This window comes from Macrotis lagotis, chromosome 2, assembly GCF_037893015.1.
Source record: "Macrotis lagotis isolate mMagLag1 chromosome 2, bilby.v1.9.chrom.fasta, whole genome shotgun sequence".
Taxonomy (NCBI): Eukaryota; Metazoa; Chordata; class Mammalia; order Peramelemorphia; family Peramelidae; genus Macrotis; species Macrotis lagotis.
The window spans coordinates 232388114-232415043 of NC_133659.1; the positions used below are offsets into that span (position 1 = coordinate 232388114).

At 35.0% G+C, this 26930-nt stretch overlaps 1 protein-coding gene across 1 annotated transcript in view; it reads left to right on the plus strand.

The window, feature by feature from the left end:
- The window catches only part of DNAH9 (dynein axonemal heavy chain 9), a 546775-nt gene that overhangs the window by 37745 nt on the left and 482100 nt on the right, over positions 1–26930 (plus strand). The window contains exons 3-5 of the mRNA XM_074225133.1: positions 8352–8468; positions 9232–9382; positions 20829–20943. Coding sequence (XP_074081234.1) covers positions 8352–8468; positions 9232–9382; positions 20829–20943 — 383 coding nt within the window. The remainder of the gene's footprint in view (positions 1–8351; positions 8469–9231; positions 9383–20828; positions 20944–26930) is intronic.

A 26930-nucleotide genomic window follows, 5' to 3' on the forward strand; every position in this document is an offset into this window, starting at 1 on the left:
AGGTCCACTGACAAATAGGAAGCCAGTCTGAAAGTAAAGAGGATCTGTTCTTGCCACAGAAAATTTATCTCCTTATAGTCCTGATTTAGTTTTTATAACCTTCCTTGGTTACCAAGAGTACACAGTCAATAAGCAGCATTCTGCAAAATCTTATATGATAGATAAGTAAAGAGAGAGAGAGAGAGAGAGAGAGAGAGAGAGAGAGAGAGAGAGAGAGAGAGAATGGGGATCAGTCAAAAGAGAAAAGGGTAAAAAAGGGATTATTTGAAATGAAAGTGGCAGAATTTATTACGAGAAAAAAGAAACCATTCTCTGTTCAAGTTCAGTAGAGATAGGGGAAAAGACAAGAGCCTTTTTACAACTGTGAAAGCAGTCCTTTTAGGCAAAACTTTTTCTCTTATCCAAGAACAACTAGTAGTTGTTACAAAAGTAGTTGAGACTATTTAATTTATTGTGACTTTTCAGAGAAGTTGAAGATAGACTAATCCCAACTTAGTATTTGGGAGATGGTAAATCCATCAAGATGTCATGAAATTATTGAGGTTCCAGTATTTCCCAGAGTGCTAAGCACTGGGGATACTTAAAAAAAGGAAAAAAATACTTTCTTCTTTCAAGAAACTCATAGACTAATGGGTGAAACAAGATTAAACAAGTGAATACTTGCAAGATTTTAGCCAGGATAAATTGAAGAAAATCTTAGAAGGTGCTAAGATTAATAAGAAATAGGGAGGAAAAAAGCAAAACCAAAATTCCTTTCAAACAGCTACAAAATAAAAAAAAAAATATGAGAGTCAGTCTACCAAAGTAGCAATATCCATATGACTTATAATAATTACAAAACCCTCTTTAAAGAAATAATGACTTAATCAAATTGATATTGCTGCTTATGATTAGACTTTAATAAAAGAGAAAAGATTATAGTACTACATAAAATAACTTATAGGTGTAGTGCTGTTTTAAAGTCCTAAGAGGTTTCTTTATAGAGTTAGATAAAATAATTGCAAAATTCATTTGAAAGAGTAAAAGGTCTGAAATTTTGAGGGAAATAATGAAAATAAATAGGACTAAAAAAAGACAATAGCACTTGCAGTACTCAAATTTAATGATAAAGTATTAATCATCAGAAGTATTTCATCCTTGTTCAAAAAATAGAAAAGTTGATCAGTGAAATAAAATAGAAAAGTAAGAATCAACCAATTGAATTGAATAATCCAGTGTTTAATAGTTCAAGAATTTTAACAACTTGGGGAAGAACTTTCTAGCTGACAAAATCTTAAAGGAAAGCTGGAAAGTCATTTGGCAGAAATCAAGTTTATAATAGCCCTTTATACCACATAGAAGATTAAGCTTTAAAAGATTTTGCAAACTAATGATAAAGAGTCATACTATTTAAAAAATAGAATAGAACATGATCAAGTGCTTTTCTCAACTGTGGCTAGCAGAAGAATTTTTAATGAAAAGGATAGAAGAGATCACAAAAGCTAAAAGAAATAATTTTGATAGCGCAAAATTGAAAAGATTTTTGCACAAAATAAATGAAGTATATCTAGATTAAGGAGGGAGATTTCCAACTAAGAAATAGTTTTGGATCAAATATTTAAGTTATAGAGAGAATAAGTATTTTAAGATCAAGAAGCCATTCCAGAATGGGTAGGTGGTAATAGGAGATGAACAAATAACTTCCAAGTGAATAATTGTGAAATCATAGTTATAGCTCTAGAAAGGACCTCAGGGGTTATCCATAGAGATAGGTCTCTGAGAGAATTTGACTTGGAAAAAACACAAATTGCATTATATGTATTGAATAGTATTTTTATTTATTTTGTTAAACATTTCCCAATTAAAGGCCTGCAAGTTTGATTCCCCTGATCTAGTCTAATGCTTCCAGCTTAAAGTTCAGCTATTAAATCACTTTAGCTGAGTGGTCAAGTGATTTGCCCAAGGTCACAGAAATATCAACCTACAGCATTTGATTCCTAATGCAGCACTTTCTACTCTACCAAAGAAATGCAATGTAGGTTCATATATGCCATTGTATTCACAGTAGCTCTTTTGGTGGTAAACAATGAACTAGAAAGTTGCTCATGGTTAAATATATTCTAAGAAAGAAAATAATGTAATATTTTGTGCCTTAAGAAATGGTGAGTATCATTTATTAGGGCAGTGTCACATATATAGAGTATATATATATATATATATATATATATATACATATATATGGTATAGGAGGGAGTTGAATTTGAAGGTATAATATATATTAAAAAGATGGAGTTAATGGAGGAGAAAGGATTGTACTGGGAGAAAGGGGAAGGAGAGGTAGAATAGAGTAAAATATTTTACAAAAAAGAGGCAAGAAAAAGCTTCTGTAGTGTAGTGGAAGGGGGGAGAAAGAAAGGGGGAGTGAGTGAACTTTACTCTTATTGGAAGTGGCACAAAGAGGGAATAATATAGAATCTCAATTGGTATAGAAATCTATCTTATCCTAGAGAAAAATTGGAGAAGAAAGGGATGGGAAAAATGAAATGGGGGAGGGAAGGGGGTGTGTGATAGAAGAGAGGAAAGATCATGGGAGAGGGTAGTCAGAATGCAACACACTTTTGAGGAAGGTCAGTGTGAAAGGAGAGAGAGAAAATAGACTATATGTGGGGGGGGGGGGATGGCCTACTGTGTAGCTAGCAATAACAACTGTGGGGAAAAATATTAAAGCAATTTCTCTGATGCACTTATGATGAAGAATGCCAAAGACTGATGGTGTTTGAATACAGACTAAAACATACTTTTTTCCCTCACTTTATTTTTCTTGAGTTTTCTCTTTCTTTGTGGGGTGGTGGTTATGTTAACTTTTACAACATGACTATTGTAGTAATGTTTTTCATGGAAACAAATTTTAACCTACACCAAGTAACTTGCTTTCTAAATGGAGGGAGTGGAGTGGAGTGGGAACATGGTTTGGGAAGTAAATGTTGAAGTGTGCTTTTGAATGTAGCTAGGAGGAAATTTTTTTGAAATAAAATAAAATTAACACATGGTAAGTATTAAAAATTCTGGAAAACATAAAAAAAACTTACATGAATGAACATAGTATGAATTAAGCAGCATTATAAATTAATTTATATTGGGGCAGCTAGGTGGAACAATGGATAGAGCACTGGCCCTGGAGTCAGGAGTACCTGAGTTCAAATTTGGCCTCAGACACTTAATAATTACCTAGCTGTGTGGCCTTGGGCAAGCCACTTACCCCTTTGCCTTGCAAAAAAAAAAAAAGAAATTAATTTATATGATGACTACAACAACCCCCACATCTTACTAATTTTATCTCAACAAGATTGCTCTCATCTGTCTCCTTCTGTGTAATTAAGTGCTATGGCCCAGGACAGAACCTCATCAGCTCTTGGTCAGACTGTTTGAATAGCCTCCTAATTAGTCACCATTTTTTTCAGTCTCTTTTATCAACAATCTGTCCTCCACAAACCTGTCAAATTGATATTTCTAAGGTACAGGTCTGATCATGTAACTCCCCGATGAATAAACAATGGTTCCCTTTTACCTTTAGGATAGAATACAGATTCCTTTGTTTGGTATTTTCAACCTTTTGCCACCTGTCTTCAACCCTTTCTGTGCTGATTTCAGCTTTCTCCTCATGCTTTCTATGCATCATTAAAATTGGTCCACTTGCTATTCCTCAATTTGATTCAAAAAGTGATTTCTGGGACCCTTGAGGATTCCCCTTTTAGGAGTGGTCTACAGATCAAAACAATTTTCATAATAATATTAAGACATAATAATAGCAAAAATATCTATACATATTATCCATATAAACAAAAAACTCGGGAATTTCTCAATAATTTTTAAAAATGGAAAGGGGTCTTGAGTTTGAAAGTTTGAAAACTGCTGTCCTATTTCATGTCCTATGTCTGTGCCTTTACATATCTTTCTATATCCCTGGAATGTTATTCTTTTGCATCTTCACTTCTGAGAATCCATAGAACGTTTTATGATTTGACTTAAATGTTTCATAATTTTCCCTGTTAGTGCTTTCTTCTCTTCACTTCTTCCTTCCAATGAAATAGTTTATATTTACTTATGTTTGGACATGCTCTCTTAGTAGAATATAATTTCCTTGATAGTATGGAATTCTTTATTTTGTTCTTTGTAACCCAGCATCTTAGACTTACTAAATAAACTTACTGAATAAAATTGTTAAATTGAATCTAGCAGAGAATTCTGGGAAGATGGTAAAGTAGTTCAGAAAATTCCAAGCTCTCCAGATTTCTTCCACTAAAGAGTCAAAAAAAAACATTTCAAGGCAAAAACAAAGTTGCCATAGAACAGGGTTCCTTTTGGAACAACTAAAGAAGATCCTAAGAAAGATCCCAAACTGATGTTCAGTTGACTGAGTGAAGTACAAACACCTCCAGGCTAGCTCCCTGAAACAGCAAGAAACAAAGTCCTAGGGGCAGCCAGGTTGGGAGGTACCTCTGTCCCAGCCAAAAAAATCTGCATCTTCCAGGCAGTGGGGGGGGGTGTCTTAGATACAGAGAGGGGAACCTCTGCTAAGGGATGCCAGATCCAAATGTACAGGTGAGACATGGTCCTAGGTAAGAAGGAACTAACACATGCACATGGGTGAAGGGAGGAATGCTGAAGGCCATCAACACTTACAGAGAACTGAGTTCTTGGTCTTGGTGCCAGGCTAGAGGGGAGATCTGAAGGTTGTGACACTTGAAGTTGCTTAGGGAGTAAGATCATTTCTAGCACAGTCCACTGAGGTGCCCTAGCTATGGCTTAGAAGGGGAAAGTAGCACATAGGTTGCACCCAGGACAAATCTCCTAAGATCAAATACCATCCACCATACCACAGTGCTAGAAGTAATTATAACAATAAAATTCTTAAAAAAAAATTCTTTTGGGGCAGCTAGGTGGCATAGTGGATAAAGCACTGGCCTTGGAGTCAGGAGTACCTGGGTTCAAATCCGGTCTCAGACACTTAATAATTACCTAGCTGTGTGGCCTTGGGCAAGCCACTTAACCCCGTTTGCCTTGCAAAAAAAAAAAAAAAACCTAAAAAAATTTCTTTTTTTATTTAAATTTATTTTTATTAAAGATATTATTTGAGTTTTACATTTTTCCCCCAATCTTGCTTCCCTCCCCCCTCTCCCCCCACAGACAGCACTCTGTCAGTCTTTACTTTGTTTCCATGTTGTACCTTGATCCAAACTGGGTGTGATGAGAGAGAAATAATATCCTTAAAGAGAAGAGAAGTCTAAGAGGTAACAAGATCAGACAATAAGCTATCTGGTTTTTTTTCTAAATTAAAGGGAATAGTCCTTGCACTTTGTTCAAACTCCACAGCTCCTTATTTGGATACAGATGGTACTCTCCTTTGCAGACAGCTCAAAATTGTTCCTGATTGTTGCCCTGATGGAATGAGCAAGTTCTTCAAGGTTGATCATCACCCCCATGTTGCTGTTAGGGTGTACAGTGTTTTTCTGGTTCTGCTCATCTCACTCAGCATCAGTTCATGCAAATCCCTCCAAGTTTCCCTGAAATCCCATCCCTCCTGGTTTCTGATAGAACAATAGTGTTCCATGACATACATATACCACAGTTTGCTAAGCCAGTCCCCAATTGAAGGAAATTTACTGGATTTCCAATTCTTTGCCACCACAAACAGGGCTGCTATAAATATTTTTGTACAAGTAATGTTTTTACCCTTTTTCCTCATCTCTTCAGGGTGTAGACCCAGTAGTGGTATTGCTGGATCAGAGGGTATGCTCATTTTTGTTGCCCTTTGGGTGTAGTTCCAAATAACTCTCCAGAAGGGTTGGATGAGTACACAGCTCCACCAACAGTGTAATAGTGTCCCAGATTTCCCTCATCCCTTCCAACAATGATCATTATCCTTCCTGGTCATACTGGCCAATCTGAGAAGTGTGAGGTGGTACCTCAGAGAAGCTTTAATTTGCATTTCTCTAATAATTAATGATTTAGAGCATTTTTTCATATGGCTATAGATGACTTTGATCAAAAAAATTCTTTAATGAATAGGCTAAAGAGGAATACCCAACCATAAATAGTTACTATGGGAATACAGAACACCAGAGTTCAATTTTAGAGGAAAATGCTGAAAGAACAAAAAGAAAAGTCTCTCCTACCCCAAGGAGTAATGTCATGACTAGCTGCTCAAAACAAATTCATAGAGAAACTCAAAAAAGACTTTTAAAATCAAGTAAGAGGGACTGAGGAAAAACTAAAAATAAGAACAATCCAAGAAAAACAAGAAAATTATAAGAAAATAAACTTGACTGGAAAAGTGGATCCAGAATGTTAAGAAAATAACTTTGGTAATTAGAATGGAGCAAGTGACCAAGAAATATTAGAAAAAATAGAAAGAATGAAAAAAATAAAAGAAGGTAAAATATTTCACAAGAAAAATAACAGTTTTAGAGAGCAGGTTAAGAAGAGAAAACAAAAATAATCAGAGTAACTGAAAGCTATGATAAAATAAAATAAAAATTTTAAAAATCCTGATGCCATAATACAAAAATAATTAAAGAAATTAAAGAAAATAATTTAAAAAATATTGTCTTGAAGCATTTGAACTAGAAGGGAAAGTAGAAATAGAAAGAATTCATCAATCACCATCTGAAAGGGATCCTAGGATGAAAACTGACAGGAATATCATAGCTAAATTCCAAAGCCTCCAGGTTAAGGAGAAAATATTAAAAGCAACTCTCTTCGGGAATGGGTTAAAGAGGGAACTATATACATATATATATATATATATATATATATATATATATATATATGTGTGTATATGCAAACATGTTTATATGCATGTATATATTATATATATATCCTTCTAAATTCAGAACAAAATAAAATATAGGGATAGGGAGGGTAATAAGTTAAAGGTTAAGAGAATAGAAAAGAAGGTATATAGAAGTGTAGATTATTGGGGGTAAGGGAGGAATTCTTTGAAGGGTAGTTGATTAAGGAATAGGAGGGCAAGGTAGTGAGTAGAAGCTTTCAGGAAATGTTACAAAATTGAAAGATGCTTACAAACCCAATATCTATCCCTATATATCATATATATATATATATATAGGTGTATATATGGGTATATTTGTTTATGTTTGTATGTATATAAGCATAAATGTATATGTGTGTGAAGTAGAGAGTCTGTGTGTATATACATATTGGTATATATCTATGTTTAATTATAGATGTCTTGGGAGGGGTTGGGGAGAGGAAAAATATAAAATAAATACTGCATAGCAGAGAACAGAAGAAAACTAACAAAGAATCAAAGAAAAGAGAAAATTTTGAACACAATGTATAATATTTATTATATAGGCTTTCTTGAAATAAAAATTATTGTTTTATATCAAGCATCCTCTCTTATGTTTTGCTGTGCACATAATAATTATTTTTATTTTGTAAAATAAAAAAAATTGAATCTGGCACCAATGGGAATGTAGTATAGATAGGAAAACTGATTAGTGGGAGGTAATATAGGTTTCAATTAGGACAGTACATTGGGGAGAGAGGGAAAGAGATAGAAAGAGGGAAGGAAGGAGAGGGGGAGAGAGAAAGAAATAGGTATCAGTAATTTGGGGTTAACAATTATCCTTTCTAAACATGTTTATTCCAATGCAGTTAACAGAAATAATTGTCTATTCATATCTTAGTGTGAATTAATTTAATCACATTGATTTCCCTCTGAGATCTAGTTTAAGTAGTTTTTGGTGGAAGAGTGGCAATTTTGATTGATAGGAAAAAATAAAAAGTTAATTGTGGAAGATGAGGGACTACAACCCTTGAATAACATGGGGTAGGATGTGGGCATGGGAGTGGAGGAGTAAGGGGTTCATAAGGATTCTGGTACCTATGTAAAAGAAGAGTCAGAAGGGGGCACAGGAGTAGAGGTGGAAAGATAGTAAAGATGAGTTTCATCTACTTTCAAGTTTTTCCTAGTACTACAAGAATGATGTAGCCATATACATGAATAAAAACCAAATCATGTCATAGTACAATAGTTTGGGGAAGATTAAAATATCTTTAGAACAATGCTTAAGCTTAAGAGTACTCTAAAATATAAACTCAGAGAATATCTTACTTCAAATCCTGCTTTCAGGTACTGTTTTTTTAGTTCTTTTTCCATAGGCAAGTAATATAATATCTCTCAGTCTCATATACTGTGGATATTATTAGGACTTACTTCACAAGATTGCTGTAAGGATCAAATGGAATAATGTATATAAATGACAGCCAACTTTAAAGTGCTATGTAAATGTTAGCTATCATCTTCATTGTTACTTATTTTGTTTATACTTTTTTTTTCTCTTCAGGAATTTGAAATCTATGTCTCTGAATTTAATCAGAAAGTAGAAGATTTGGATAGAAGGTTAGGGATGGTCTTCATCCAAGCTTTTGATGATATAGCTGGATTAGAGCATGCTTTTAAGGTCTGTATCTATTACTAAGGAACCATTCTCATTGTGTCTCTTTTGTCTATTTTGGATTCATGATAATGTTTTGTAAATTCTGTGTAGTCTAAGTAAATTCTGAGAAACTCTCTTTAGTTAGTTCAATGTCCATGTTTCCCATCAAAAAAATATAAAAATGAGACTTTAGTCAACATTCAAAGTAACTCAATTTGATGATGAAAGGTAGTGTGACAATGGAACGTTGCATTAAGCCTATTTACTATTTTTCTTATATGACCAAGTGCTTAATGACTCAGCTTTAGCTTCCTCACTTATAAAATAAGTGACTTGACCAACATGACTAATAAGGTTTTCTTAAATCTGTGATGGTCAAAGCTGCAAGGAATCTCCCACCCCTTATTTCTATACCCAGGGAAGACTTAGGGAATCTTTAGTGACCATCTCAGCCTGTGGCCTTAAATGAGAACAGACTCAGGATACTGGCTCTAGTTAGCAGCTACCTGTCACACAGTTCTATCCCAGGTAAGACCAAAAACCCTAAAGACCCTTTGGAGGAAATCATGAATTCTATATACCTCTTGTGGATTTTTTAGCCACTTCAGTAAAGCTTTAGAATGCCTCAAAACTTTTTCTGAGTCTAGAACAATACTTTGGCAGAGTCCTAGACTTGTTTAGTCTCTTTATCCTCCTCTAAATTCTCATCTCCAGTCTTAGAATTCCTGGAAATGACTTTTTTTTTAATCCTCTGTATTTCCTTCTTTTATTTCACCTTTTTCTGCAGCTTCTTGAAATATTTGGGAGTCTGCTTGAAAGACCAGTGGTAGCCATGGATGCACTTGATAAATATCCTGTCCTGATCACCATGTTCAACTGTGACTTGGATGCTATTAAAGCAATCTATTGTCAGCGTGTCCAGGAGGAGTCAGAGCTTGGTATGATTTTAGTTTTCAAGAAATTCTGAGGAAAGTTCCATTAAGTCTTTTAGACCTTTGAAACATCTTCATCATTATGACTTACTCAGGGGAAAGCAAGAATAGTTGCATCCGTTTGGTTTCTAAAACCCTTCATATACTGTTTCCTTTCTACTTTTAAAGCAGGCTTCACCTTGCTTCCTTCCACATATGTTGTAATCCAATGATACTGGTCTTCTTTCTATTCCTTGAATCAACAATAGGCTGAAATTCCTTTGCTCCAGCTTGGTGCCGCCCCTCCAACCTCATGGAATAGAATCTTTCCACTATTTTCCAGATTACCTTGGGCTGGAAAAATTGCCTCACTGGATCTTTCTGTGTGTTCTGTCTCTTAATAATTTAGTTAGAGTCATAATTTTAAGGTTTTTGAAATAGAGTACCTAAGGGGTGGGGTACTCCTGCTGCCATCTTGGCTCTGGCCCTCTCCCATAATTCTATTTTTTCCTATATATATAGATCTTATTTATACATAGATAAATGCAAATGCATAATGTCTCCCTCAATTGACTGTGAACTCTTTTAAAGCAAACATTTTTTTCCTTTTTTTATTTCCCAAATGTTTAAGACAGTTCCTGACTCTCAGTAGATAATTAATGAATATGTTGACTGATGAATCTACTGCTTAATTTTCATTTTGCTTCTGTTTTCTCTGTAAAAGAGAATGATTTTTACATTGGATGATATTAAAAAATTACTAAAAAAGAGTTGATACTTAAGATAAATAAGATTATCAGACAGTGCCGGTTTCCTTTTTCAAGTAACTTGAACTACATTCTCAGTTCTTGAATGTCTTAATGAATGTTGTCATTGCTGAGTCATTGTCAGTAAATATAAGAAAAATGGAAAATAAAAGAGGTTGGAGATTGGAGGACAAGAGTCTTAAATTTTATTCAAAAGGGAAGAGAATAGAGTCTAAAAACCATAGAATTATAATTTTGACTTTAAGTCTTATAAAAGTTCTAAAATTGATAATAAAAAGTTAGAGAAACAGTGATTAAAAAGAGCAAACATGGCTTCATCATGAGCAGGTCATGCTAGAGTACTTTCATTGCCCTTTTTTTGACAAAATTACTATAAACTAGTAGAATATAAGAATTGCAGTATTGTTTTAGGCCTTTCCAGTGCTCAAAGGTATTTAAATTTCCATCTACCTCTTAATTCCTGTTTGCATTTCAGAGTTTCTGTTTATCTTTTAATTAGGAAGACTTGAAAAACCCCAATTTTAGCTGCTATACAATTATGATCTTTGTACTATACTATAAGTCATTTATTATTGATCTTCTGTCCTTTATTATAGTATCTGACAAATCTTACATGATTCTGATTTTGGTACTTCAATGAATTCTTTCTGGTTGTTTGCAGTATTTATTCCTTGATCTGAAGAAGCTCTGGATTTTGACTCTAACATTACTGGGAGTTTTGATTCTGGGCATTCTTTCAGGATATGATATTCTGTACTCTTCTTTTTATATCAGTTCTTATGGAATCATCTTTAGGCAGATGACTCCCAGATCTCTGTAACCAGCCCTAACTTCTCTCATAAAACACATATCCAAGACCAAACTCATTTTCTTTGCTACAAATTATCCCCTATTCTGAATTTCATCTAATAGAGTTAGGAGTACCACAATTTTCCCCTTACCCAGTAAATTCTAGGCATTCCTTATTATGTCAGACTTTTGGTTATGCACCACCTAGCCCCTTGCCACTTTTCCATTCTTCTTACACTTTCCTTCCCTGGTATCCATATTATAGGATCCAAGAATGCTTGCCTTCTTATTGTTCTTGACACATTACACTCCATCTCCTGACTGTATCTTTTCACAAACTGTCCCCAAGGTTTAAAGGCTCTCTCTCCTCTTCTGGCTCTCTCTCTCTCCTCTTCTCCATCTGCTGGTTCCCCTGTTTCTTTCAAAACTAAATTACAGTTCTGTCTTCATGTAGTTTTGAAATCAGTTTTTTACATGTTTGTTCCACTATAAGAATGAATTCCATTTTTGTCAGAGATTATGTTTTTGTTTTTAAGTCTCACCATCTATGAGATAGACACTGTGTTAAGGGACTTTTTACAATTATTATTTCATTTGGTTTAGTTTCTGAGACCAAATTTGAATTCAGGTCCTCTTGACTCCAGGATGAAGTTTCTACAGTTTTCAGTGGCTTACTCTAAAACAGCTTCCTTTAACAAAGAATGGTTTGTAAATTACTGGGTTGAAATTCTTTAACTCATCTTTAGAAACTGTTTTCTATCCTACAAACAAAATGGATCAATGTGATTATTTTGAACAAAATTTATATAAGACATTTTTTTAACCAATTTTTATTGGATGTAAGCTCCTGTGCCTGCAATTTTTTCTTCTGCAGCAGTATCTGGCACATAGTAGACTTATAAATATTTATAAATAAATACTTATAAATGAATGAGCTTTTTTTTTAGGTTTTTTCAATGCAAATGGGGTTAAGTAGATTGCCCAAGGCCACACAGCTAGGTACTTAATAAGTGTCTGAGGCTGTATTTGAACTCAGGTACTCTTGATTCCAGGTCTGGTGCTCCATCCACTGTGCCACCTAGCCTCCCCAGGAATGAGCTTTTTGTTGCAGTAAACTGATGACACTTTTTTTCACTTTCATCTGTTTTCATGACCTACCTCAGAATTCTGAAGGACGATCTCTACCAATCTATCTTTGCCCTTAAATATCTTAAAAGTGACCCCTTGCTATACACTTTATTATATTTACATATACAAAGAGACATATCTCTCTATATATATAAAAGTATAATAAATGTATTATATTTCTAGTATAAGGTAAGAAAAAAATTAATGCAATGGTGGTAAAAGGATAAGAGTCATTCTCTTGCCTCTTTTGATATATTAAGTAATATAAATAAAAAGCATCTTTAAAAGCATCTTTAAAAATATAAATCCTCTCTTAATTCCATCACTTCTAATTCTTTTATCTCCCTCCTTTTATTTTTCTTCATCTTCTTTATCTCAACTTTAATCTATCCTGCTTCCTACTTCTTTCAGGACGAACAATGAGTTTTATAAGAAGTGGCATAAAAGACCTCCTTCTGCCTTCTTAGATCTGATTAGTTTTCTGTAAACAGAAACAGAGATGATTCCCACTTCCAAATGAGATAATATATTTATGTGATTTGAAAATTATGAAGTGATTTGCCAATGCAAAATGCTGTTTCTTAGGAATTTGGTAATTTTGTGTTCATTGATTTTGAGCAGGAAGAATACCTTTCATTTTATAGATAAAAAAAGCTGAGGGCCAGAGAGATTGAACAGGCACTCTTTCTACTGAACCATCCTGCTTCCCTGTTATTTAAAGCTTCTGCTCATACCTATAAGGTAGGTGGGTTCCAAATATTATAGGCCTACACTCTCTAACTTGGGATCCCCCACTGATGCATTTACTTGTAAGAAGCACCCAGGGGACACAGTTTTAAAAAAAGCATTTAGTAAAATGGCAAAGAAGGAAAAGTAGGAATAAAACATTGCATAAAATTGGGAAACACCCTCTCCCACAAATGCACACACCAACAGTATCTAAGTGAACACACCTAGGGAACAAATAAAGTCACAGAGGGGTTAATTTGATCGGAGGCCATAGGTAGAGGGACAATTCATACTTCTGAGGCTTTAGGACCACTGATATCTTTTAGTGTCATCAGTTTATTGTTCCTCCTGATCTATTCCCTGCTGGGGTCTGCTACACACTGCTCAGTTGCTAAATTGAATGTAAACATAGTCTCTGTTTCATACAGCTCCACTAGCAGATTTTCTGCTAAATATGCAATCTGCTGTGTAATGCCATTGGGCATGTGTCTATGGAGCTTCTCTTAGACTTCAACTGAAGACTTTGCTATCATGAAAACTGTGAACTCCACAAATTTTATTTTAGTTTAAAAGCCTGAGGCTTTTTTAAAACTTATTGAAGAAAATAGCCATCCTCAGACATAAGACCAACAACTGTCCCAGGTGAGAGGAGGGGAGGAGGAATTTCCATGATTTTTCTCCTTTTTGAGTTGCCTGTTTTATTCTTTGCAGAAGCTTTACATTTATTAAGACCTATCTCATGCATGAGATTCTCATTCCTAGAAACCAAACACTTTAAGAAGTGTAGTGTTCTCAGGATTATTATTTTAGTTTTTACAAGGCAAATGGGGTTAAGTGACTTGCCCAAGATCACACAGCTAGGTAATTATTAAGTGTCTGAGACCGGATTTGAATTCAGTTCCTCCTGACTCTAGGGCCTATGTTCTATCCACTGCGCCACCTAGCTGCCCCATTCTCAGGTTTTTTTGAGATTAACTTCCTGCTCCAGGTATTGGTGTCTTTGTTTTTTAAATTGACATTTTATTTTTCAAAATACAAAGTTTTCCAACATTTATCTATATGCATAAGTATATTTTTTAAGTTACAAAATTTCCTTCCACCCTCCTTTCCCACCCTTCAGGGGTGAACAGTCAGGTTAATATTATACAATCACATTTGTGTTAAATATTTACAGGTTAGTCATTTTTGGTATGAGGAATTAGATTAAGGGAAAGAAGTACATAAGAGAAATTTTTTAAAAAGTGACTGTAGTGTTCATCAGATTCTGAGGGGTTTTTTGTTATTATTGTTTTGTCTTGTTTTTCTTCCTCTGGATGGGGATATTATTGTCCATAAGCAATCAAACAGGGTTATCCTAGTTCTCTGAACTGTTGAGAGAAGCTGCATCCATCAACATTGATCATCTCAGGGCAGCTAGGTGGCATAGTGGATAAAGCACCGGCCTTGGAGTCAGGAGTACGTGGGTTCAAATCCGGTCTAAGACACTTAATAATTACCTAGCTGTGTGGCCTTGGGCAAGCCACTTAACCTTTGCCTTGCAAAACACCTAAAAAAAAAAACATTGATCATCTCACAATGTATATTGTTCTCTTGGTTCTGCTCCCAAATTCTGTAATTCATTTCATGCTTCTCTAGCTATTTATGTGTATTTGTCAGAAATCTCACTCTAGATTATAAGCATTTTCTTTGCCTCTTGATTTTGATTGCTGAAGTCTAGATATCCTTCCCTAACCCCCCACCATCTCTTTATTTAAAGTTACGCCTTAGGTCAAAATCATTTTTTTTCTACCTTTCTAGTCATTTCTATGGAGATAAAATCGACAAAATCATAAAATGTTTTGAGCTCATATTAATGTGAGTAGAATGCTAGTCTTACTCAGAAATGACCCTTCTCTGTAGAAAAGGTTATTAATAAAGTTATTTTAATCATTCTGGGGGTGGCTAGGTGGCGCAGTGAATAGAGCACCAGCCCTGGAGTCAAGAGTACCTGAGTTCAAATCCGACCTCAGACACTTAATAATTACCTAGCTGTGTGGCCTTGGACAAGCCACTTAACCCCATTGCCTTGCAAAAATCCTAAAAAAAATCATTCTGGACTATGTATTTATAATTACGAGCTATTTATAAGAGACAAGTAGATCCACTAACTATCAGTATCAGAGGAGAGAAAAAACATATTTGGGCTATCTTATAAAAGTGAAATCAACAGACTCTGGCCAACAGATGGGAAATAGTATGACCCTAAAACTATATGAAACTTTAAGAATATAGGGTTAAAATAATATAACATAAAAATATAGATTAGACATGAAGTTTTATTCTGTGAGATTTACCAATAAACCTGTAGGCAGACAACATACAAGATGGTCATCCCAAACTGAGGGAGACACAGGCATATTTATACAGAAACAAAAAATAGGGAAAAATCATTAATGATCCTTAGTGGTCTAACCATAGAAGTTGTACAATATCTCTGGCCAAAACTGCTTTTTAAAGATTAACAGAAACTATCTCTTTTTTAGGAGGGTAATCTCTGAGCATCCTGCCTAAATTTGGAGTCTTGATTTTTAACTAGAGAGTAAGATGACCCATATGAAACTGAGTATTTTCTAAAAGAAATTAATCTTTTATCACAATATAGTTTTGAGAAATTATTCTTTCACAAAAGATAGTGAGGGGTCAAGGATGACACACAGTTTTTGAGCTTGAGAAACCAAGAGAATGGCCGTGTTTCCTTGGACAGTAATTTGGAATTTAGGGCAGGAATAAGATTTAGGGTGAAAGATAATGATTTCCATTTTGGACTTAATGAGTTTAAGGTGTGTCTACATCCAATTTGTAACATCTGAAAAGGGATTAGAGATCAGTAGAGGTTAGGGCAGGATAGTTAAATTTGAATTAACAGCAAAGAGTTAGTAATTGCATTCTTGGGAGTTGATGAGATTATCAAGTATAATGAGGATGATGATGTTTGTCCTTCATTTTTGAAGAAAACCATGACATCAGGGACAAGATTGTGAATGGATTTGAGTGAAGAGTCCTGTGCTAAATCACCAGCCTCACTTTCTCCTCCAGAGCCATCTGGGTCCAGTGCCCAGATATGAATCAGAATGACCAGATGTCAGCAGTCAGGTTTCTTTTTATTTTTTTATTTTATTTTTTATTAAAGATTTTATTTATTTTGAGTTTTATAATTTCCCCCCAATCTTACTTCCTTCCCCCACCCCCACCCCAGAAAGCAATTGGTCAGTCTTTACTTTGTTTCCATGTTGTACATTGATCCAAACTGAGTGTGATGAGAGAGAAATCATATCCTTAAGGAAGAAACAAAAAGTATAAGAGATAACAAGATCAGACAATAAGATATCTGGTTTTTTTCCCCTAAATTAAAGGGAATAGTCCTTGAACGTTGTTCAAATGCCATGGTTCTTTATCTAGATACAGGTGGTATTCTCCATTGCAGACAGCCCAAAATTGTCCCTGATTGTGAGCAGTCAAGTTTAAGTGATTTGCCCAAAGTCACACAGTTAATAAGTGTCTGAGGCTGGATTTGAACTCAAATCCTCCTGATTGGGGTCATGCTCTACTCACTTTTCCATCTAGCTGTACAGTAGTAAAGGGGGAGAAAGGAAAAGGGCCTAGGACAGAATCCTGAAGGACACTTATGGTTAGAGAGCAAAATCTGAAAAATTATTCAATAAAGGAATCTGAGAAAGTGGTCTGATTGATTGGAAGACGATCAGGAGAGAGTGATATCCTGAAAATCTAGAATCAGCATAGTATCAAAGAGAAAAAAGTGATTAACTGTGTCATAGATTGTAGAGCAATCTAGGAGAATGAGGTCTGAGAAGTCTAGTGGGGGCCACAACATTCAAATAACTATGTACAAACAATAGATAGACAGATAGATAGATATAGATAGATAGACAGACAGATAGACAGATAGATAGATGAACAGATAGACAGACAGATAGACAAACAGATAGATGATAGATAGATAGATAGATAGATAGATAGATAGATAGATAGATAGATAGATGATAGATAAATAGATAGATGATAGATATGGATATGTGTGTATATATATATATACAAGATAAATTGGAAATGATCAGTAGTGATAAAGCACTAGAGTTAGGGAAATCAGGAAAGGTTTCCAATGGAGGGAGAGATTGTAGCTGAGACTTGAATGCAGGAAAGTCGAGAGGTAGAAATGAAGAAGGAAAGCATTTCAAACATTGTGCAAACCAATGAAAAAAGCCAGGGTGGGAAAATGGGTTATAAAGTTTGAGAAATAAGGCCAATGTAAACTGAGCTGAATGTTTTCTCAACAGTTTGGAGACAATAAGGCAAAGGAATGAAAATGCTAAGGGAATTAGAAAACAAAAAACGCTAAATTTTCATAGTTCTTAAGTTTATCCAGTGCCAAGAAAAGACTAGGAAACTTATTTCCTAAGGGAGAACATTAAGATGTGAGTTAACAATACTATTGTTATTATCATAACAGTTATCATTTGAGACATATCAAATGAAGTACTATGTAATCCTTTTACAAGTCTTAATATCTGTTATAGATGTTAGTTATAATGATTACCATATTTCCCCATATATAAGATGCACCTTAAATTTGGAACCCAAAATTTGAAAAAAAAAATTACATAAAGTTAATTGAATTCAAGTTTTATTCACCAAAAAATTCATACAACTTCTCATCACTGTCAAAACTCCCATCTATTAGCTTGTCCTCATCTGTTTTTGATGAAGAATCATTGTCTTGAGAAAGTCTGACTGCTCTCCTTCCTGTGCTCTGGTCTCTTTGAGCAAGTCTGGTGAGTGGATGCATGCTCAGTCCATTCTGTTTCATGAACCTGAAGCACAAGTTGTGTCCTCCTTTGAAACCAGTCACTTCTTTGTCATCAACAAATCTTCTTGCCAGACACAGGAATTCCAGTATCTTCAATTCCCTCTCCAGATCATCAAGCTATTTTCCTAACTTGTCTCTCTCTCATGGCCTTCTTTTGTTGTGGTGTTTTCAATATGGTTTCTTATTCCTGTAGCCAGTCTAAGGTTGTTTTCTCAGTTGGAGGAGGATCAAAGTGATGTTCAGCAGCATGATTTTCATTCACTTTTGCAAACTGGATCACTTCTAACTTGAATTCAATATTGTATGAAAATCTTTTCTGAGCATTTCTGGGCAAAACATGACAAAATGTAACCTAATGCATCAGTATCAAATGCAAAACAATGAGCTCAAAGACAAGCATGAAAAGCAGGAACTGCAAGTAAAAAAATCCACAGTGATGAATGCAAAAACAAGGGCAAAAAACTGGGAAAGTAAAAAAACCTATAACCACTGTATAAGACACTCCCAGTTAGAGACCTCAAATTTTTCAAAAAAGAGTGTCTTTTACATGGAGAAATATGGTAATAATTTTCTTTTGGCTTTTACCAACAAACTTTCACAAAACCTCTTAAGAAAATTTAATAAATATTTCAAACCTATATTCCCGTTAAAAAAAAGTTTGGTTTCTTTCTATTGTAAGAAATAGAATGTTATCTCCCATATGTTAATTACAAACTCAGAAAGAAAAATAATTAGGAAATTAAAGACTTGTCCTGCCCTTATTACACTTGAAATTCAGGAAGAGATAAGAATGCATCCTAATTCAGACCAAATAGCATTGTACAAGGCAATGTGCAACCTAATAGCCAGATTTTCAAGGAGGTTAATGATTTCCCTTATCTTTTGTTTATAGATTAAACACTCCTCTCTCTCTATTAGGGTGGTCATCTTGGATTGATAGGCTCAACCTATAGGTTTCTCAATAAATCTTAGGGAATAAACTGCATGTCTAACATATTTTCTGGCGTATTTTAACCCTGAGTTTTTAAGGTTTACACACTCCACCATTATCCTTCACTGCTATACTGTACTCTCCTTCATTATTTAGAAGTCAAAGCTAGTATTTTTATAATACTTTAGAGCTTGGAAAGTTTTTAAAATGTAATATCTCATTTGATGCTCAAAAACACTCTGTGAGGTAGGTGTTTTTTATTATCTATCCCCATGTTACAGAAAATGAAAGAGGTTAAATGACTTGTCCAAAATCACACAGCTAGTTAGTATCAAATGCAAAGGCAAGATTTAAATTCAGATCTTCCTGACTCCAAGTCCAACACTCTATCTTTTCTTATACCTAGCTGACCCAAGAAGTGTGTGTGTGTGTGTGTGTGTGTGTGTGTGTGTGTGTGTGTGTGTGTGTATTGTTTAGTTCCCTTTCATAAAACTTTTGACATTTTCTTGGACATCAACTGACCTTACACCTCATTTCTTTTACAGTGCTTTATTTTTCTTCTTTCACAGTTTGTTGATAAATGTAATAACTATAAACATCAACTTAGACATATAGTTAGTTATTTTTCTGTAACTTTAGTATAAAATTGAAACATCTCTATTTTGTTCATACTATTTAAATTAGTCCTTAAGAGCATGTACAATGTCTTGATTATCAGGATAGTGTAGGTTAAACAATTTAGTACTTGAGTCAGGAGACTTGGGTTGATATTCTGACTGCCATTTGCTAGCTGTGGAACTTTTGGAAAATAATTTTAGCTTTCCTCAGTTTCTTCATAAGTAAAATGGAAATTACACTAATGCCTACTCAACCTACCTTACAGACTTGTAAAAATAGCATTTTGTAAATGCTGAAGTTTTCCATAAATGTATTTTACTGTTGTAGAAGACAGTTAAAAGCTTTGTTGTTGTTGCTGTTGTTTTTTAACGAATAAACAATATTTGTATGTGTCTAGATTACATGCTTAATGTGGATCCTTGATAAATGTCATTGACTGCATTCTAAAACTCTCAAGCCCACAAAAGAGTTACACGAGTCTGAAAGTTTTGGCTTTAAGAAATAGGACAATATTTCTATACTGATTTAATTCTGCAACTCTTTCAACAAATCACCTGCCAGAGGGAAACAACAGGAGTCTGAGAAATGCATTATCAGTTCTACAGTGTTATAGTAAAATTTTTAAATATTAATTTTTCATATTTCTTCAGTTTTACTTCTTTGAAAGCCCCAAGTCAGTCTGTGTTCCCAAATTATAAAGCTATATTTGGAGTTGGTAGAATTGATTAGATGAAATTGCAGTGTACAGTGACAAAAGATGTGAATTTGAATCTTGCCTCTGATTTTTTTAGGGGTTTTTGCAAGGTAATGGGGTTAAGTGGCTTGCCCAGGGCCACCCAGATAGGTAATTATTAAGTGCCTGAGGCCAGGTTTGAACTTAGGTACTCCTGACACTAGGGCCACTGCTCTATCCACTGCACCATCTAGCATCCCCTTGCCTCTGATAGTTGATATTTATTTGACCATAGGCAAGTAGCAAACTCTCTGAGTCTCATTTTCCTTTCTGTATAATGGTAGTACAAGCAAAAATGTTAATGTTATACATAATAATGTTTTTAGCATTATGTGCATCATCATCAGAATCATCATCATCATACTTCAGTTTAACTTTATGTCACACAGGCATGGAAAAGTTGATAGTTCATAGCCTCATTCATAACTTGGGACTGCTAGGTAGTGTGGTGACAGTGATCCAGGCTTAAAGTCAGAAAGCTCATCTTCCTGAGTTCAAATCTGCCCTGAGGTGCTTACTAGTTGTGTAACCCTGGGTAAATCACTTAATCCTGCTTACATCATTTCCTCATCTGTAAAATGAACTGGTGAAGACAATGTCAACCATTTCAATGTCTTTGCCAAGAAAACCCCAATGTGGTCATGAAGAGTTGGACACAGCTGAAATAAATGAACAATAACAATAACAACAACAAGCCCCTTGTCTGTCTCTTTTAAGTTAAATTATCTTTCAGTGAAATGTCTCAAGCCTTCTCCATTGGAGTTTGTCTCCAGGGCAATTTTTGGATCATGGAAAATAAATGAACTAAAAAGTGAAATGGTTGAGTTCCTAGGTACATAACATTTCTGATGAGAGAGCACTGTTTGTGGTTTCTGGATCTTGGACTTAAATTGTATCTGGCTTTGTTTCTCTAGGGTTTTCTCAATCACACAAGAATATGCCAACAGTTGCTGGTGGTCTCCGCTGGGCTCAGGAACTCAGGGAACGAATTGAAATTTCATTCAATAGCTTAAGACATATCAGTCAACTGTGAGTACTTTAGTGCAAGGCCATTTAAAAATAAATATTATGTTACCTTATTGTTAGCTTTGAGTTTTACTCTATGAAAATTGTTTTTCTTTTTTTCATTTTCATCAGTATCCACTTATGGTAAAATATTAATGGTGTTGATACATTTTAAAGATTAATTTGAAACCAGATGATATAGACATAAAATCAACACTTGCCTCTTTCCTCTGAATTATGCTATGTCAGTTTCCAGAAAATACAAATTAGATTTTATCCAAGCTGTCTCATTGCTGCTTAGGAATGATATTTTAGCCTGGTAATCAAGAAAGAAGATGAAGTTGGCTAAAGACACAGTCTTTTTCAAGTTACCAGATCTAGATAAACTACATTTCTGAGTGCTGAAAAAATAATGGCTATTACTACTATTGTCAGGGATCTTTCATAGTTATGGATTATTAAAGAATTGCCCTGAGAATACAGAAAAGCAAATATTCAGTTGTCTAAAAAGAAAAGAGAATGAAATATGTTAACTCATAGGACAAGGTTTTCCTTTTAATATTGGCAAATATTAAACCAAAAAGGATGGGAAAGATGGAAGATTAGCGATGTAAATTTTCTGAGTTAGATAACATGGGGATGAGCTACCAAGAAGGAAAAAGAATAGCTGTTGAGAAACCAGAAGTTAATAGGAGAAAAAGAACCCAAGCAAGGAGCCAGTAGTAGTAAAATCCATATCCTCAAATATGTATTCACAAATTCTCTAAATTTATGCAATGAGTGATAAGAACTGGAGGCCCAAAAACAAGAAGATAAATTTGAAGCCATAGATGTCATTGACACTTGGTATAATGAAAGTCATGACTGGACCTGAATATGAATATATTATTCAGAAAAAATAGGATAAATTAAAGGAGCATAAAAGAATAGCATTGTGTTTTAAATTACATATACCCTCATGAGAAAATCTGAAAACCAGAGAGGAATGCATGAAAAGAGAAAATTTGAGTGAAGGTCATTGAAGGGAAAGATAGAAGTGAATCTGCCTTGGAAACATACTACATATCAACCATACAGAAGTTGGAAATAGATGAGGAAACAAATCATAAACTTGGTCCAAAAGAGAAGTGATAGAAGGTCTCTTCCTGAAACCTCCTTGTATCAATATCAGAATAGCTAATATTTGCAACAATGATAGTTTCATACTTCAAAAGTCAGAACAACAAAGGGATATTCTATACAGAATCTGATTATTCTTAAGATAGATGATTACTTAGCTCACCATAATATTGTATCCCCCCCAAAAAAAACAGAAAATAAATCCCAACATGATTTTTTCAGAGGGGTTCCTGATATGAGCCCTAACCACAAAAGAAACCCTAGTTAAGATCATCCTCCAAATATATGCATTTAGTACATCTGTTGCAACACACAATGGACATATTGAATTATAAAATAATAATATTAATACATAATATAAATAAATAATATTATTGACATTAATATTTAAAATAAAGGGTAATATAACTTATTTCCAAATGTCCAATCAAAGTAGAGATACAATGCACATTGCACTCGATAACATCTGGATGTTAAAGAAAGTCCCACTTCTAATCATTACTAAGAGCAAGAAAGATAAGATTGAATGTGTATCAGGCATTTAAGTTCTTGAAACTGAAAAGGTCTGGTATACACAAGAAGTTAGAAGGAAGTGTATGGATTTAATGCTACCATTTGTTTTGAGAGGAGGCCCAAGAGATCTGCTATCTTGGAATTTAGCCATACTAAAAACATGAAGAACTTCCTTGCAGAGAGAAGAATAGATCAAATAATAATTTTCACAGAAATGACTGCCTATCTCCAGATTCTTGATGTTGTGATAAGTAAGCCATTCAAGGACCATTTGTTCTTGGGCATCAATGACTACACTGAAAAAAGAATAGAGAGAAATCAACTCGGAAACTTTGTGAAGCCTAGACTGCCAGAAATTGTGAATTGGGTAAAGAATTCATGGGATAAAATCATAGACAGCTGTGCTGCTTGTCCATATGGACAAAAAGTACTCATTTAAAGAGGGCTTTATTGATGGACATGAGAGGTTAGAGTCAATGGTTCTACAAGAAATGGAGTCATAAGAAATTCAGATTGAATTTAGGGGTTTGGAAAGTTATGACTCTCCAGAAGTTCCAGAGTTCTAGAAGTTCCAGAGTTCCAGAAGAAGATGGGATGACTGTTTTTGGATAAATGTATATTTTTGTACATGAATAAATGCAGATTGTTATAGTTGGGAAAAAAAGAAATCCCCTGAAAATAAGCCCTAATGTGTCTTTTGGAGCAAAAATTAACATAGAACCTGCTCTTATTTTCAGGGAACTATGTTAGTAACTTTTGGTTGGGGGTGGGAGAAGTAACTTCTTCCTTTAGAATTTGTGATAGAGAAAAGAAAATCTGGCCATAATCTGACATAGATTTTAGACTAGATTTTAGAAAGGAGACATCCAAGGATTCATAAAAAAAGCTAGGTGGGCATTCTAGGCATTAAAATGTACAGAAGTCAGTTGAGAAGGGATAAAACATTTTCCTAAAGGGATAAGAAATTCTCCTAAATGAAATCTTGAAGACACAAAGACAATAACAGTAGCAAGAAAAGAAAATAGGATTTGTCTGCAGGAGCTTTATACAAAGGAAACTCATCAACCAACTTAGAATTTAAAAAGAAATTATAGAAACTTAGCACAATACCAGGTAAGAGAGGATGAATCTAAGTTTTTCATGTTCATATAAAATATTGTTACAAATGCTAAAAATAATAAAGGATTTTGTTTTGTTTTTAATCATATTAAGAGGAAAAATAAGGGGAACAAATAAAGTCTAGGATCTTGCTTGGAGTTCATGGGACTATAATAATTGATAGTAGAGAGAAGTCAGAGATACTCAAATCTTATTCTGTTTCTGTTTTCTCTGATAAAGAGAAAAACCTTTGCACTGAAAAGTACAGAACAGAATTAACTAAAAGGGAGTTGAGATCCCAAATAAGTAAGGAGATAGTAATAAAACTTCTAACTACCTTTATGAATTCAAGTCATTGATGCCTGACAAAATACATTGGCAAGTTGTGAAGTAGTTAGATGTGACTGCTTAGCCAATGACAATAATATTTGGAAGATCATGAAAAACAGAAAAGATAACCACAAGAGTGAAAAAAGAAAAAATATCCTGATTTAAAAAAAAAAAAGAGAAAACAACTTTAGGCCCTTGAAGCTTAACTTTAATTTCTTGGATGGCTCCACAATAACTCATTAAATATACAGTAAATATCTTGAAAGAGAAGCAGTTTTTGTAGAAAAGAAAAAATATTGTTCCATCAGGAACAGGTTGTGACAGACTAACCTAATTTCCTTTTTGTTTAATTGTTTTTGTCTATTTATTTTATATTATTACAATAATCTTGTTGTGAGAGTAAACATAACCCCGCCCCAAATGAGAAACTTCAAGAATAGTGAGAGAGGGGGAAAAAAATGTACTTCAGTCTGTGTTCAGATTCCAATGGCTCTATCTTTGGGAAGAATTGCCTTCTTTATCATGTCTACCAGGGAAGTTGTTTCAATATTTTTCCCACAGTTGCTATTATTAGCTGTATTTCCCTCCACTCTATTCCTTCCCACTCTCTCTCTCCTTTCACCCTGTCCCTGTTCAAAAGTGTTTTGTTTCTGAGTACCTTCTCCCAAGATCTTCCCTCTCTTCTATCACTTATTATGCCTTTCCTCCCCCCCCCCCATTCCCCCTTATCCCATTCATTTCTTCTTGTTTTTCCCCTGGGGTAAGATAGATTTCTATACCCTATTGTGTATGTTATTTCCTCTCTGAGCCATTTCTGATGGGAATGAAGGCTCACTCATTCCCCCCTCTCCTTCCCCCATTCTACTCCATTGAAAAAAGCTTTTTCTTGACTCTTATAAGAAATATCTCATCCCCTTCTTCCTCTCCTTTCTCTTCCTCCTAGTACTTTCCTTTATCACACATTGACTCCATCTTTTTACTATATTATGCCATTATATTCAGCTCCTTCCCATGTCTTGTCTATATATGCTTCTTCTAACTGCTCTTATAAATGAGCAAGTTCATATGAGTTATCAGTATCTTCTTCCCATGCAGGAATACAAGTAGTTCAACATCATTAAATTCCTCATAGTTAATTCTTCTTGTCCACCTAAGGGTTTACCTGAGTCTAGTACTTGGAGATCAAACTTTCTGTTCAGCTCTGGTTATTTCAATAGGAAAGTTGGAAAGTCCCCTATTTCATTGAAAGTTCATCTTTTTCCCTGAAAGAGTTTGTTCAGTTTTTGTGGGTAGTTAATTCTCAATTGTATACCAAGATCTTTTTCCTTCTGGAATATCATATTCCAAGCCCTGTGAGCTCTTAATGTAGATGCTGCCGGATCCTGTGTAATCCTGACTATAGAGTCATGGTAGTTGGTTTGTTTCTGGCAGATTTTAGTACTTTCTCTTTGATTTAGGAGCTTTGAAATTTGGCTATAATAGTCCTGGAAGTTTTTCTTTTGGGATCTCTTTCAGGAGGTGATCAGTGAATTCCCTCAATTTCTATTTTATCCTCTGCTTTCTAGGATCTCAGGGCAATTTTGCTGGACTATTTCTTAGAAAAATGAAGTCTAAGCTCTTTTCTTGGTCATGACTTTTAGGTAGCCCAATAATTTTTAAATTATTTCTTCTGGATCTGTTTTCAAGGTCAGTTGTTTTTCAAATGAGATATGTCACATTTTCTTCTAATTTTTGTTTTTTTTAATAGTTTTATTTCTTCCTGATTTCTTGCAAAGTCATCAGCTTCTTTTAGTTCCATTCTATGTTCAAAAGGAGTTATTTTTTTCAGAGAGCTTTTTTATCTCCTTTTCCAGCTGGCCAATACTGTTTTTTAAGACATCCTTCTCCTCATTTTCCTTTTGTGTTGCTTTTTCCATTTGTCCTAAACTGGTTTTTAACATATTATTTTGTTTAGTAATTTTGTATTTCTTTCACCAAGCTGCTTATTTCATTTTCATGATTTATCTGCATCATCTCCTCCCAATTTTTCCCCTCTGCCTCCCTTAATTGCTTTTCAAAGTTTTTTTTAGCTCATCCATAGCCTGAGGCCATTTTCTATTTCTCTTGGAGGTTTTGAATATAGAAGCTTCAATTTCATCATCTTCTGAATCTTCCATGGAACCAAAGTAATTTTCTATAGTCAGGTTCTTTTTTTCCTTTTGTTTGCTGATTTCCTCACCTGTGACCAATTTACTGCATTTCCATGGCTTTTTGGGGGTTGGGGGGGGTTGGGACAACCCACAGGGACTTTTAGTCTTCCAGTCTTATGAGAGGCTCTGGCTGCTCTCTTGCCTATGCTTTGATATGTGGATGACGACAGGCCTTCCCCTCTGCCCTGGAGCTGTGAGTAGGGTCCCTGCTGGGCTATGGTGGTATGGGGACCCAGAATGTAACCTGGATCTGAGTGTGGGTAAATAGCAAAGTCCTGCCCCAGGGAGAGCAGAGAGACCTCTGCTGTCTTCCCCAACCAACCACCTCACTGTCTGTGGGCTACACTCTGGAGGTGCCGGTTGGCTTCCTAGATTCCTGCTGTAGGTTCTCACTGCAAGGCTGCTCTGAGACCAGTGATTTCTCCACACTCACCCTGGTGTGGCAGAGTTCTCTCACCACCCTTTCAAACTGTTCCTGGTGATCCCTGGGCCAAAAAGTCTGGAAACTGGCCCCTCTGCCATGAACCCAGGTGCCCCCAGGGATCTGTGCTGTGGCTCTTTCCAACCCCTGTCCTAGTGAAATAGATCTTTCCTGTGTAACTTCTAAGTCATCTTGGACTGGAAAATTGTATCACTTGGTCTTTCTGTGTGTTCTGCCCCTCTAAATTTTGGCTATAGTCATAATTTGACAGCTTTTGGAGTTTTTTGGGGAAAGAATTTCTGGGAATTCCTGCCTTCATGCTGCCATCTTGGCTCCACCTC